Source organism: Microcaecilia unicolor, chromosome 7 (genome assembly GCF_901765095.1).
Source record: "Microcaecilia unicolor chromosome 7, aMicUni1.1, whole genome shotgun sequence".
In the NCBI taxonomy this organism is placed as follows: domain Eukaryota; kingdom Metazoa; phylum Chordata; class Amphibia; order Gymnophiona; family Siphonopidae; genus Microcaecilia; species Microcaecilia unicolor.
The window spans coordinates 307,588,894-307,603,273 of NC_044037.1; the positions used below are offsets into that span (position 1 = coordinate 307,588,894).

At 43.6% G+C, this 14,380-nt stretch overlaps 1 protein-coding gene across 1 annotated transcript in view; it reads right to left on the reverse strand.

Annotated features, from left to right (window-relative positions):
* Window positions 1–14,380, reverse strand: part of SPEG (striated muscle enriched protein kinase) — a 495,656-nt gene that overhangs the window by 265,090 nt on the left and 216,186 nt on the right. Inside the window, exons 5-6 of the mRNA XM_030208751.1 lie at window positions 14,154–14,297; window positions 5,191–5,373 (exon numbers count right to left, since the gene is read on the reverse strand). Of these exons, the coding sequence (XP_030064611.1) occupies window positions 5,191–5,373; window positions 14,154–14,297 (327 nt within the window). The remainder of the gene's footprint in view (window positions 1–5,190; window positions 5,374–14,153; window positions 14,298–14,380) is intronic.

Consider the following 14,380-nt stretch of genomic DNA (forward strand, 5'->3'; position numbering starts at 1 on the left):
TACGAGATTTTATGGTTTCTATGTTTTATATTTGTACACTCATTTTACTTATTGATTTTTATTTGTGTCGCACTCGGTAGCACTAAGTGTGAGCCCTTGTGCCGTCACCAGAAAGTCAGAATTGGCTTGGTGGCCAATGAAGCCCACTGGTGTCTTCACCTGGACCGACCACCATTCCCTGAGAGTTGAGCCCTAAGGTTCGGGTAGCCAGCAAGACTTGGGGTCCTCAAAGGGGCAGCGAACAAAGCGTAGTCACGTTACCAGGCACAGGTCATGTCAGGCAGCAAACAAAGTGTAGAAAAACCCAAACAGGGAAGAGGCAACAAACGGGAAGCAGAAGCAATCAGGACCTGTTGCCGAGGCCCCAATGGGATTGTGGAGTCTGCAGAAGAATAAAGCACTGCGTCTCACATTGGGTTGTCATCCTAGTGTCCCTGATGTCAAGCATGGTGCCCCAAAAGTCTGCTCCTTTGGGCGTGGCAGAAAGTGTCCGTCAGAGTGGAAGAGAAGAACAACGCCTGCTGGCACTGGGATGCACCCACCAGGAAGAGGGCACAAAAATTTGCTTTTCATTTTTCTTTACTGTAAGTTTTGCTCATGTGTAATTTTTAATTTATTGATAGGTATTTCAATGATTATTTATTTGTATTTTCTAGACTTCTAAGATAGACACTGACCTGTTGACCACATTATTCCATTGTTTGACTTCCTTTCATTCAACCATCTCCATTCTGTCTGAGTGCATCTCATCTTCATCGCTGTCATCATGCCTCTACTACTGTTCTCTGTACTCTCTTGCTCCTTCTCCTGCTCTCTGGTAAGGATATCAATGTCAATCCTGGTCCTCCAAATCAGCTCGCACCCTTCTTGTGCAGGTGACACCACAATGTCTCCAATCTAATTTTTTGTTCCTCTCCTTTCCCCTTTTTCTCTGCCTTTCTCTTGTGCCTTGTGGAATGCCTGCTCTGTCTCCAACAAGCTTTCCTACATCCACAACCTCTTTAACTCTCGTACGCTCCCATCTATTTGCACTGAGACTTGGCTTTGCCCTGAAGATTCTGCTTCAGCTGCGGCCCTGTGTCATGGATATTACCTTTTTTCCCCATACACCTCGCCCGGTTGGCCGTGGATTTGGTGTCGGGTGACTACTCTCACCCTCTTGTAGATTCCAACCTCCTTGCATCTCAGTCTCACTGCTTTTCTTCCTTTAAACTCCACTCCATCCATCTATTCACTCCTCTACCTCTCTGAGTAGCAGCCATTTATTGAACCCCTGATAAGTCGCTTTCTTCCTTTCTCACTTACTTTGACTCCTGGCTTTCCTTCTTTCTCGAACCTTCACCACCTTCTCTCATTCTTGGGGGTTTTAACATTCATACTAATGATTCCTCTGATGCCTTTCAGTTTCTTGCTTTAACTTCCCCTTTCAATCTTCAGCTGTGCTCCACTACCCCTACTCACCTGAATGGCCACTGTCTTGATCTTGTCTTCTTCTTCAACTGCTCACTCTTCAGCTTCTGCACCTCAGTTCTTCCCCTCTTTGACTATCATCTGATAACTTTCACACTTAAACACCCTGCCTCCCAGTCCCATCCAATCTCCACTGATACATTTAAGGAATCTTCAGGCTATTGACTCTTGCACTCTCACCACCAGCATTTCATCCCCCTTCTCAACCACTATGTTATCGAAGTCTGTCAATGAGACTTTCTCTTCCTATAATACTATTCTATCCTCTGTTCTGGATACTCTTGCTCCTCCCATTCCCCGTTCTATAAGGCGTACCAAACCCCAGCCTTGGCTGACCTCTAGAATCCGCTAATTACGTTCCTGTGTCCGATCTGCTAAATGTCTTTGGCTGAAATTCCATGCTCAAGCTGACTTCATACATTTCAAATTCTTGCTGACCTCCTTCCAGTATGCTCTTTCACTTGCCAAACAGGACTATTACATCCACTTGACAAACTCTCTTGGCTCAAACCCCCAAAGTCTCTTTGCCACACTGAACTCTCTCCTCAAAGTGCCTTCACCTTCAACTCCCGTACACTTTCTCCCCATACTATGGCTGAATATTTTCATGACAAGGTTCACAAGATTAACCTTTAGCTCTCAACCAAGTCTCCTCCACCTCTCCTTCCCCCAGTTTATTCTGTTAACCTTCTTTCAATCCCTGCCTCCTTTTCTGAAATCAATGAGAAGGAAATTGCACATTTTCTTTCCTCTTCCAAAATGACTACCCGTTCCTCTGATCCTATTCCTGCCCATCTACTCGGCACTATCACTTCTATTGTCATCCCTCCTATCTGTCATAATATCCTCAATCTTTCATTTTCCACTGCAACTATTCCTGATGCCTTCATACGTGCTGTGGTTATACCACTCATCAAAAAACTTTCATTGGACCCTACCTGCCCTGCCAACTATCCCCCCATCTCCCTCTTCCCTTTCTTATCCAAGCTACTTGAACGTACTTGTTCATTGCCGTTGTCTTGACTTTCTTTCATCTCAAGCTATTCTTGATCCACTTCAATCTGGCTTCTGCCTTCTACATTCAACTGAAACAGCCCTTGGTAAAGTCTCCAATGACCTGTTCCTAGCCAGATCCAAAGGTCTCTATTCTATCCTCATTCTTCTTGATCTATCTGCTGCTTTTGACACTGTTGATCACCACCTGCTCCTTGACACGCTGTCCTCACTTTGATTTCGGGGCTCTATTCTTTCTTGTTTTTCTTCTTATCTTCCCATCACACTTTTAGTGCATGCTCTGTTGTATCCTCCTGCACTTCTATTGCAATTTGGTTAGGTTAGTACCTCAGGGCTCTAACTTGGGACCTCTTCTTTTCTCCATCTATACTTCTTTCCTTGGTGCTCTGATCACATCCCATGGTTTTCAGTATCATCTTTATGCTGATAACTCCCAGATCTACCTCTGTATGCAAGAAATTTCAGCAGGAATCCAGGTACACAAAAAAGAAGGGAAGAACCTGGCTGGATTCAGGGCCTATAAAAACAACCCGTGACGTCGAAAATAAAAGAAACTTAAAACATGGCCAAAACTTGTCTAAGAAATAAAGGTGGGCTTTAAGGGATTAACAAAAGAAAACCCAGAACAAACAAATAAAAAAAAATAGCCAAAGGCACTCAAAAAACCTCTTTCAGACCGGATGTGTGAGGAGAGCGATTAAAAATGGAGCTGCTCCTCACGCGGAAAGACACAAACTGAAGGGTCCACATTTGCGCAGCAGGTGGGAAGGCACTTGCGCATGCACAGTGGAGCATGGCTTACACTTCACAAAGCTGTAACTTTTTACTATGGTATAAATGCCAGACTAGGTGATGCGGATCAGCGTCTTCCCATTTGTGAGAATATTGGAGCCTGCTTGTCCTCAAAGAAAAAAGAGTAATAATCAGAGAGCCTACGCTATCTAAACCCTTAAGATAATAATATAAAACTGCAAAATAATAATAACACTAAACAACAAAAGTAGCTTTTTTTAAAGTATCATTCTTTCAAATTCAGAACTAATTTCCTGAATAATTGTGTTTTAACATTATTTCTAAAATGCATATAGGGCCTCTTTTACAAAACAGCGCTATCGATTCTTGGTGCAGCAAATGAGAGAAAGTCCATTCAATTCCTATGGGCTTCCTCTCTTTTGCCATGCGGGAATCGCTAGCGCAGCTTTGTAAAAGATGCCCATAATTCTCAGCCAATAATAACAAGTCAAGAAAAGCTTTATCTAATTTTGCTATTTGAAATGAAAGTAGATGATCAACCAACTTAAATCTCTTTCTATTTTTTAGTGAAGGATACGCAAATAGATTAACATTTCTAGTTAGTCTAGATGGAACCTTGATTATAAAATGGTCAGATAAGTATGGTGGCGCAAATCCAAAGGTAGTTTTGTAAATTAAACAGAGAAATTTGAAAATAACTCTCGAATATACTGGTAACCAATGAATCTTCTGGTAGTAAGATGATAAACTATTCCCTTTATTTAAAGAATAAGTCAGATGTAAAGCAGTGTTTTGTATAGTCTGAAGCTTTTTAAATATTGTCCACAATGTTGATATTAATAATGCAGTTGTAAATATTTACGCAGCAGATAAATATTTTCTGGTACTTTTAGGTAGGCCAATGCTGTTTTGAAACATGCAAAGGTACATGCATCCCTCAGTGACAGAATGATGAACAGTTCACCTCTGCCTTTTTCCTCTCCCCAGGGTCCATCCCAGCTCCTAACTTTCAAAACAGTTCAAGTTAGTGAAATCATTTTGTTCATGTTAACTGGCTGTGGGAAAAGCATATTGAATGGAAGTGTTCCTGGGTGGATGGAGTTTTAGATTGGGGAAGAATAGCACATTTTCAAATCTTTGTACTGACTTTTCAAGCAGAGGTTTAACTGCATAAAAGTCAGGTGTAAGCAACCACTCTTACTTTAGACCCATGCAAATAAAAATTAAAAAAAAGTAAATAAGATGACACTTTTTTCAAATTGCACTAACAATACATTACTGACCAGCTTTCAAAAGCAGAACCTTTTTCTTCATGTCAGGGATGAGAAAAAGATGAATATATAAATGAAGCACCAAAGCATTCCAGTGATAATCTCACAGGGAAAGGTAGACCTTGGGTGAGGGGAGGGGGGAGGGATAACCTGGAGAGATGGATTGATGATCAGACAGTGACAAACCAGTATCATTTTATAACCCAGATCTCTATTAAGACCTCTTATTGGTGTCAAAAACTTTCATCATCTGAACTTCAAAGGTCTTATGTTCCTGGATTATTTAAAACTTCCTCTTAGTATTCTGACCATAAAGTAAATGATTCAGTACTCTGCTCTTACAAAGTGCTCTCCCACAGAGGTGTCACCCTGGTTAACTTTGTGCTGTTTGATGCAGTGCCTGTGTGAGATGTTTTTGTCTTTGACAAGTTCCAAAACAAAACTACAAGCTAAGTTTCACTTTCAACAGTGGTGAAAAAGTTGTGACTACCACAAGATGTGTACACAAACACAAAAGAGAGGGTAAAACAGCATACAAAATAATACAGAAACTGGGCTTTCAGGATTGAGATAATCAATGTCCTGCTTTATTGAAAGGAGGACATTGATTATCTCAATCTTGAAAGCCCAGTGTTGCTCTTTTCTTGTTTCGTTATCACAAGATGTGAAAATTGTTCCTTACCATGTCTGACGGTCAGGGTGCCGCTACTGCTGGACTCTCCCACCTCATTCACCGCAGTCGCTGTATACACCCCAGCGTCATTCATTCTTGCCTGCCTAATGAGCAGAGTGTGGCGCTCTCCTTCAGCCTTGATGACATGTGTGGAGCTGCTCCGGACCGGTACTTTGTCTTTCTTCCAGGAAACTGTAAGGAGGAGGGAGAAGGAATGTCACTCCTCAGGTATCCTCTCAGGATCCTTAGCACTGGCATCTCTGTTTCGTAGCTCTTGCCTATCTGTTTTACTCTCTCTTCTCTTCCTCCCTCTGTCTTCTTTCCCCTCACTCTGTGATCAGCCTTAGAGGAAACTAGAAAATAGTTCATTTTCCAAGAGATGAACAGTGCATTACTGTACAAAGCACAACAGAATAAGGTGTTACAACACAATTGTTCCTGAGAGATAGACAGGGCAGACTGACTATTGGGACAATAGCACAAGGCCCATAGGTCCAAAGCAGTAGGGGGTCCACTCTCCCCTACCCTCCATTTAGTTTAATCACTTTTGATATGTGGTTAGGGGCCTATGAGCCTTATTGCCCAGGGGCCCAGAGCACTGTCAGTCCACCCCGGGAACTGGCGAGTTGTTTCCTTGCCTCTCAGTCACAACGTCTCAGCAACCATGCTTTAGTTCAGATCTCATGCCAAAGAACAGGCATAAATCAGCACATAACAAATTGAACAGGCTCCCTATTTTATGGCTGGCTATGTCTGACAATCACCTGGCTCCCCACAGAACAAGATCCAATCTGCCCTGCAGATTGGGGCAGCCTCCTCTCAGGCATTTCTCTTATCTGGGTTTCTCCTGCTTGGGGTGACTCCCAAGCCTCTTGGCTTCTCCTGCAATTTGTGCCAAATTTCTGCAATTTGTTTTTTAATTTGTATTTATTTATTTATTTATTTATTTATTTATTTATTTATTTATTTATTTATTTGCTGCACTTGTATCCCACATTTTCCCACCTATTTGCAGGCTCAATGTGGCTTACAATGTTCCGTTAAGGCGTTTGCCATTCCAGAGTAAAAGATAACAATTGGAGTTACATAGAGAACATGGATGATATTATAGGATTAAGCAAACAGATAAACAATTCAGAATATAAAGTAGAGTGGTGATGTGTTACATTACAGTTATTGGTCATTGTGGTATGCCTTGTTGAAGAGATAGGTCTTCAGAGATTTACGAAAAGTTAATTAGTTCGTAAATTGTTTTTAGGTTAAGTGGCAATGCATTCCACAACTGCGTACTCATGTAGGAGAAGCTAGACGCATGTGTTAATCTGTATTTTAGTACTTTACAGCTGGGGAAGTGGAGATTAAGGAATGTGCAGGATGATCTTTTAGCATTCCTGGGTGGCAAGTCGACCAGGTCTGACATGTAGGCCGGGGCATCTCCCTGAATGATTTTATGGACTAGAGTGCAGACCTTGAACGCAATACGTTCCTTAAGTGGAAGCCAGTGTAGCTTTTCTCTTAGGGGTTTTGTACTTTCATATTTTGTTTTTCCAAATATGAGTCTGGCTGCAGTGTTCTGGGCTGTTTGAAATTTCTTGATGAGTTGCTCTTTACAACCAGCGTAGAGTGCATTGCAGTAATCTAGGTGACTTAGCACTATTGATTGTACCAGGTTGCGAAAGATGATCCTTGGGAAGAAAGGTCTTACTTTTTTCAATTTCCACATTGAATGGAACATCTTCTTAGTTGTAATCTTCACATGACTTTCAAGTGTAAGATTTCGATCAATGGTAATTCCAAGGATTTTCAGGGTGTCTGAAACGGGAAGAGACAAGGTTGGTGTCGTTAAGGTGGTGAATTTGTTTGTATTATGTTGTGAAGTAAGTATAAGACGTTGTGTTTTTTCTGCATTAAGTTTCAACTGGAATGCATCCACCCATGAATGCATGATCTGGAAGCTTTGGTTGATGTCCTTGGTGATTTCCTTTAAATCATGTTTGAACGGGATGTAGATCCTGACGTCATCTGCATATATGTGTGGGTTGAGGTTTTGATTAGATAGTAACTTGGCCAAGGGTGTCATCATTAGGTTGAAGAGGGTTGGCGAGAGGGGAGATCCTTGAGAGACTCCACACATTGAGGTATCCATGGGGTTGATGTAGTTGAGTTAGATGTCACTTGGTATGATCTTGTGGTCAGGAAGCCTCTAAACCAATTAAGAACGATACCTCCAACTCCAAAGTATTCCAAGATGTGTAGTAATATTCCATGGTCAACCATGTCGAAAGCGCTGGACATGTCGAATTGTAGGAGAAGTATGTTGTTGCCGGTATTTATTTATTTACATTTATTAATTACCTATCCAGGACTCTAGGCCATTTCTAAGATGATATAATATTAAATAAATACAAAACAGTTCTAATAATACACATATTCCTAAAGTACTCCAGCACACAACAATTTATAGGTATACTAACAGACCCCCCCCCCCCCCCCCCCCCCCCCCCGAGTCTCTACTAGGCTCCCCCATCCCTCCCCAAGAGTCTCCTAACCTCCAACAGGAGTAAGCTTCCCTCAAGGCAGGCTGGCTTAATAGTCAGTCCATCCCAAAGTGAAGCATAAGTACATAAGTAATGCCACACTGGGAAAAGACCAAGGGTCCATTGAGCCCAGCATCCTGTCCACGACAGCGGCCAATCCAGGCCAAGGGCACCTGGCAAGCTTCCCAAATGTACAAACATTCTACACGTTATTCCTGGAATTGTGGACTTTTCCAAAGTCCATTTAGTAGCGGTTTATGGACTTGTTCTTTAGGAAACCGTCTAACCCCTTTTTAAACTCTGCTAAGCTAACCGCCTTCACCACGTTCTCTGGCAACGAATTCCAGAGTTTAATTACGCGTTGGGTGAAGAAACATTTTCTCTGATTTGTTTTAAATTTACTACACTGTAGTTTCATCGCATGCCCCCTAGTCCTAGTATTATTGGAAAGCGTGAACAGACACTTCACATCCACCTGTTCCACTCCACTCATTGGAGTGAAGTGGAACAGCCTTTGACACCTGTTTCTGATAATCCAATAAAAACAACTGAATGGCGGTCTATCAAACACTGATCAAATAAATCAATAGATAAAGAAAATGAACAGGTTTGAGTTCTCTCCTTATAATGCAGCTGGACTCCTAGTGGTAGTACTGTAAGAATACTGCTACGGATCACCAGAGCCATTTTGAAGCAAGCACTGGCAAGGGCAGGAGTGATTGGAGATTGCACCTGACTGGACCCCACTAGACTCAGGGATTTTAAAGACAGGCCTGGGGAAGTATATGGGAGGTTGGGGGAGTTGACTTATTTGGGGAACTTCCAGGTCAGGGGTTTTTAGATAGGACTGGATACCAGCAGGATACACACAGGGACTAGAACACATAGGGAGGCTAGGCAGAATACCAGACTAGGACTCTCAGACAGACAAGGGACAGAACTGAAAGCTGCAAGCAGCCACTGAAACAGGGAACAACCACAGATAGACAAGAGACAGAACTGAAAGCTGCAAGCAGCCACTGAAACAGGGAACGAACACTGATAGACAGGAGACAGAACTGAAGGCTGCCAGGCAGCCACTGAACAAGAAACACAGACACCCAAGAACTAGACAAAGACATACAAACAAGAAACAAGACTGGGAAACAAGCAATACAGAACAAGAAGCTACACAAAGACTAAACTAGACTCAGGCAAGAATTACAGACTACAAACTGGACTAGGCAGAAGTGCACAAGCACCCCAACATACCAGGGCCTTAGGCGATGCAAAGGCAAAGCAGAGAGTTTCCAAATGGCTAATAAGCCCAGCAGCAGCTGAGATTCACCTGCAGCAATCACAAGGCAACTACGGGTGTTGTGCAGGCTCAAACAAGCCAAGCAAGTCTGGCAGGCCGGAAGATCCGGACTGGACTGGGCTGAAGTCTGGAACGGGAAATAGCACACAGACAATCCAATGCAGCCACCAGGTCTGGCCACCAGAGGGCAAGAGAAACACAAACCAAGACACAGGCAGAAAGCACACTGAAGCACAGAGAGGCTTAACACACACAGGTGCAGTATAGTGGAGTAATCAGAGCCATGCTAGAAGCAGCCAGCACACAGAGACAGAGACAGAACTAACTCAGGAAGAACAGACAGAAGCCAGCTCAGAAGCTGACCGCCGGAAATAAGGTGAGTCTGAGAGGGGTCACGACCACAGACATGACAGTACCTCCCCCTCAAGGCTCCCGTGTCCCCATGGGAGTTTTCAGGTTTCCATGGGTAACAATGGTGAAACCTACAGAGGAGCTTCAAAACTGGACCATGGTTAGCTGGACTGGAACTTGAACTCGGCTGGGACTGAGCAACTTGGCTGGAACTGAAACTTGACTTGGACTCAGCATCATCTTGGCTGGAACTCAAACTCGGAGTAGACTCAGCATCATCTTGGCTGGAACTCAAACTCGGAGTGGACTCAGCATCATCTTGGCTGGAACTCAAACTCGGCAAAGGCCCGGCTGGAAGCGTCACTCGGACGGGAGTCGGAGGCTCGGTTAGAAGCGTCACTCGGACTGGCTTCCGAGGCTTGAGTGGAAGCACCACTTGAACTGGGATTGGAGGCTCGGTTAGAAGCATCGCTCGGACCGGACTCAGAGCTGGGCTGGACCTGGAACTTAGCATGGACTCAGCGGCTTGGCTGGAACTGGAACTCGGCTTGGACTCCGGTACCATTCGGCTGACAGCGCCCCTCAGGATGGACTGAAGGAACGCCTGGACCTCAAGCTTCGCAACACGCTCTCTCTCAACGGCAGCTTCCACAGTATCCCGCAGGGCTGGGTCGGAGACAAGTAGGTGACAGTATTCCCAGAGCGGGGTCCTAGGATCAATGGCAGAAACTGGGTTCACCATGTGTCCAAGCCGCCGGACATGCTTCCTCTCCGCTGAAGCTTCATGTAGCTTCCTCACGTGTGGATCAGATAAAAGTTCTCTACGATATTCCTCCAGTGTCATGCAAAGGTCAAAAACAACCAAAAGGCCAGAACCAAGCTGCACAAGGGAAACAGGAGCAGAAGTTCTAGGCTGGAGGCCCAACGGGTCGGGTGATCTTGCCGAGCTCATGGCCTTTGCATTCTGTCAGGTTTTCCAGGCAGGAACTAGGTTTGTGAGCCCTTGGGCCACTGCCGAGGAGTGGCAAAACAAATCAGAGAAAATATTTCTTCACTCAACGTGTAATTAAACTCTGGTTCGTTGCCAGAGAATGTGGTAAAGGCAGTTAGCTTAGCGGAGTTTAAAAAAGGTTTGGACAGCTTCCTAAAGGAAAAGTCCATAGACCATTATTAAATGGACTAGGGAAAAATTCACTAATTCTGGGATAAGCAGTATAAAATGTTTTGTACTTTTTGGGATCTTGCCAGGTATTTGTGACCTGGATTGGCCACTTTTGGAAACAGGATGCTGAGCTTGATGGACCTTTGGTCTTTCCAAGTATGGCAATACTTATGTACTTATGGCAGGCTAGTTGATTGGAGAAGGTCAGGTGGGCTGGTGGACTGGATTGGCAGACATGCTGGAGGCAGGACTGGAGACAGGACAGGCAGGATGGAGACAGGACTGAGAGACATGCTGGAGGCAGGACTGGAGACAAGACAGGCAGGCTGGAGACTGGAGAAGAACGGTGAAAAAAAACTTAGAGGAGCAGCTGCGAAGGTCAAAAATTTACATCAGGCATGGAAGCTGTTCAAAAATACCATCCTGGAAGCCCAGGATGGGCTTCCGTGTATTAAAAAAGGAGGAAGGAAGACCAAACAACAACCGACTTGGTTAAAAAGTGAAGTGAAGGAAGCTATTAGAACTAAAAGAAAATCTTTCAGAAAATGGAAGAAGGATCCGACTGAAAATAATAAGAAACAGCATAAGGAATGGCAAGTACAATGAAAAGCGTTGATAAGGAAGGCAAAGAGGGACTTTGAAAAGATTGCGTTGGAGACAAAAGCACGTGGAGGGGCATAATCGAAATGGACGCCCAAGCTTTGTTGAGGACATCCTCGCAAATGTTCTGATGGAGGGGTGGGGAAACCCGTATTATTGAAACAAGATGGACTTCCATCTTTCATTTTGATAATATGGTCTGGGATGCCCAAATCTTGAAATTTTGTTCGTCCTTAGAGATGGTCGTGCCTAGACTTGGTCATTTCTGATTTTCGGCGATAACGGAAACCAAAGACGCCCATCTCAGAAACGACCAAATGCAAGCCTTTTGGTCGTGGAAGGAGCCAGGATTTGTACTGCACTGGTCCCCCTGACATGCCAGGACACCAACCGGGCACCCTAGGGGGCACTGCAGTGGACTTCATAAAATGCTCCCAGGAACATAGCTCCCTTACCTTGTCTGCTGAGCCCCCCCAAACCCCCCCTAAACCCCCCTACCCCCAACTGTACACCACTACCACAGCCCTTATGGGTGGAGGGCACCTAGATGTGGGTACAGTGGGTTTCTGGTGGGTTTTGGAGGGCTCACTGTTTCCTCCACAAACGTAACAGGTAGGGAGGGGGATGAGCCTGGGTCTGCCTGCCTGAAGTGCACTGCACCCACTAAAACTGCTCCAGGTACCTGCATACTGCTGTGATGGGCCTGAGTATGACATCTGAGGCTGGCATAGAGGCTGGCAAAAAATATTTTGAAAGATATTTTAGAAGGGTAGGATGGGGTTAGTGACCACTGGGGGAGTAAGGGGAGGTCATCCCCGATTCTCTCCGGTGGTCAACTGGTCATTTCAGCCAACTTTTTGTGACTCGGTCGTAAGAAAAACATGACCAGGTAAAGTCGTCCAAGTGCTTGTCAGGGACGCCTTTTTTTCCATTATGGGTCAAGGATGTCCATGTGTTAGGCACGCCCAAGCCCCACCTTCGCTATGCCTCCAATACACCCCCTTTAACTTAAGGCTGTCCCTGCGATGGAAAGCAGTTGGGGACGTTCAAAATCGGCTTTTGATTATATCGATTTGGACAACCCTGGGAGAAGGGCGCCCATCTTCCGATTTGTGTCGAAAGATGGGCGTCCTTCTCTTTCGAAAATGAGCCCAATAGTAAACATTTGGGGGGGGGGGTTATTAAAAGCAAGAAGCCAGCAAAAAAATCAGTTGGACTGCTAGATGACTGAGGGATAAAAGGGGCAATTAAGGAAGAGAAAGCCATAGCGAGGAGATTAAATGAATTCTTTGCTTCAGTCTTCACCGAGGAAGATTTGGGAGAGATATTGATGCCAGAAATAGTATTCGAAGCTGACGAGTCGGAGAAACTGAATGAAATCTCTACAAACCTGGAGGATGTAATGGCGCAATTTGACAAATTGAAGAGTAGCAAATCTCCTGGACCAGATGGTATTCATCCCCGAGTACTGATAGAATTGAAACATGAACTTGCAGAATTATTGTTAATAGTATGTAAATTATCTTTAAAATCACGCATGGTTCCGGAAGATTGGAGTGTGGCCAATTTAATGCTAATTTTTAAAAAAGGTTCCAGAGGAGATTCAGGAAATTATAGACCGGTGAGCCTGACATCAGTACCGGGCAAAATGGTAGAGACTACTATAAAGAATAAAATTACAGAGCATATTCAAAAGCATGGATTAATGAGACACTAAGATTAGGACCTTACTTTTCTAATACAATTTTCAGATCACTAACTCAATCCTTGGTACTATCAAAATTTAACTACTGCTAATGCAGTTTATACAGGACTTAAGACCTCACGTATCAGAAAATTACAAACTGCTAAACACAGCAGCTCCCCTCGTACTGAAAGCTTCCCAGTACTCCAAAGCGACCCTGCTTCTACTCAAATTACACTGGCTACCTATAAACTCACGTATCACTTTCAAATTATGTGCTTTTACCCACCAAATAATTTATGGTACATCTCCATCTTACATCCTGAATCTCATTGAGTTATCAACATGTAATGCTGAAAACTCCTCCATAGACTTTCTTATACTACACTTTTCTAAATGTAATAAAGTTAAATATAAAACTACCCATCATGCTGGATTTTCATACCAAAGTACAACTAGATGGAACTCTTTATCTAAGCAACTCCATCAAACTGAAGACTATCTCATGATTCGTAAACAACTGAAAACTCACCTGATGAGTTTGAGCACTAACAACAGCAAAACTTAACCTTAAATTAAACCATGTCCGTATCTACGTAACACCCTATGTATTACAAGAATTGTTATATCATCTAGACTTCAAATTACTTATTGAATTCTCTTGTATTTGCAATCATTTTGAATTTGTTACATGTAATCAGAACGGTTTGTAAGTCCCAATTTTTTTTATCAAGTGAGCCACATTGAACTTGAATTCTATTTGAGATAATGTGGGATATACATGTCATAATAAATAAATATTTAGGATTGTAACTGCCACTCTATACAGGTTACCCCCATCTATGCTTTTATTTAGGATTGTAGTCTATTTACTTGGCTGGCGGGGGCTCAGCATTCCCACCAGCAAATTAAGAGAATTCAGGAGGGAGCACAAGCCCACATTTTGGAAGCTGGTGGGGGGCTACTTTAAGAACTGGCTCCCAAAATTCTCAAAAAGTTAACAAACGGTTTTCGTGAGCCCGTGAGAGCCCAGTCCAGCACACCATTGGTTGTAACCATCACTCTGAGGAGGCGTTAACTGTTTTATTCCCTTAATTGGGGTTCTAACTGCCACTCCATGCATGTTACCTCAGTGTTTTATAGCTCAGCACATAAGAAATTCTGTTGAAATGACTATTATTTGATAACCAGTTTGTTTTTAACATACTAAAACCCCTAAACACTGATCTTTTCCTCTCCCCATCATGACTCCTCCTTTCCTTCTCTCTTTCCCCTTTTTTGCCCTGTTTGCTGTTCTACCCATCTCCCTTCCTCATGCTTTGTGTTCTGTGGTTCTTTTACCTTCTGGATTTGGGTTTGCTGTTACAATGCATTTGAAGAGCACTTCAGATCCCACTACCACAGTAACATTCTGCACCGGGATCTCAAAGATTGGAGCTTCGAGTGGGTCTTCACCTGCTGACACATAAGAATCATCTGATGACTCTGGATGGGAAAAAGAAATGGGAAAACAAGGGTCATCAGTAAGGAAGCAGAAAAGAAACACAAACAAACAGAGCACATCAGTG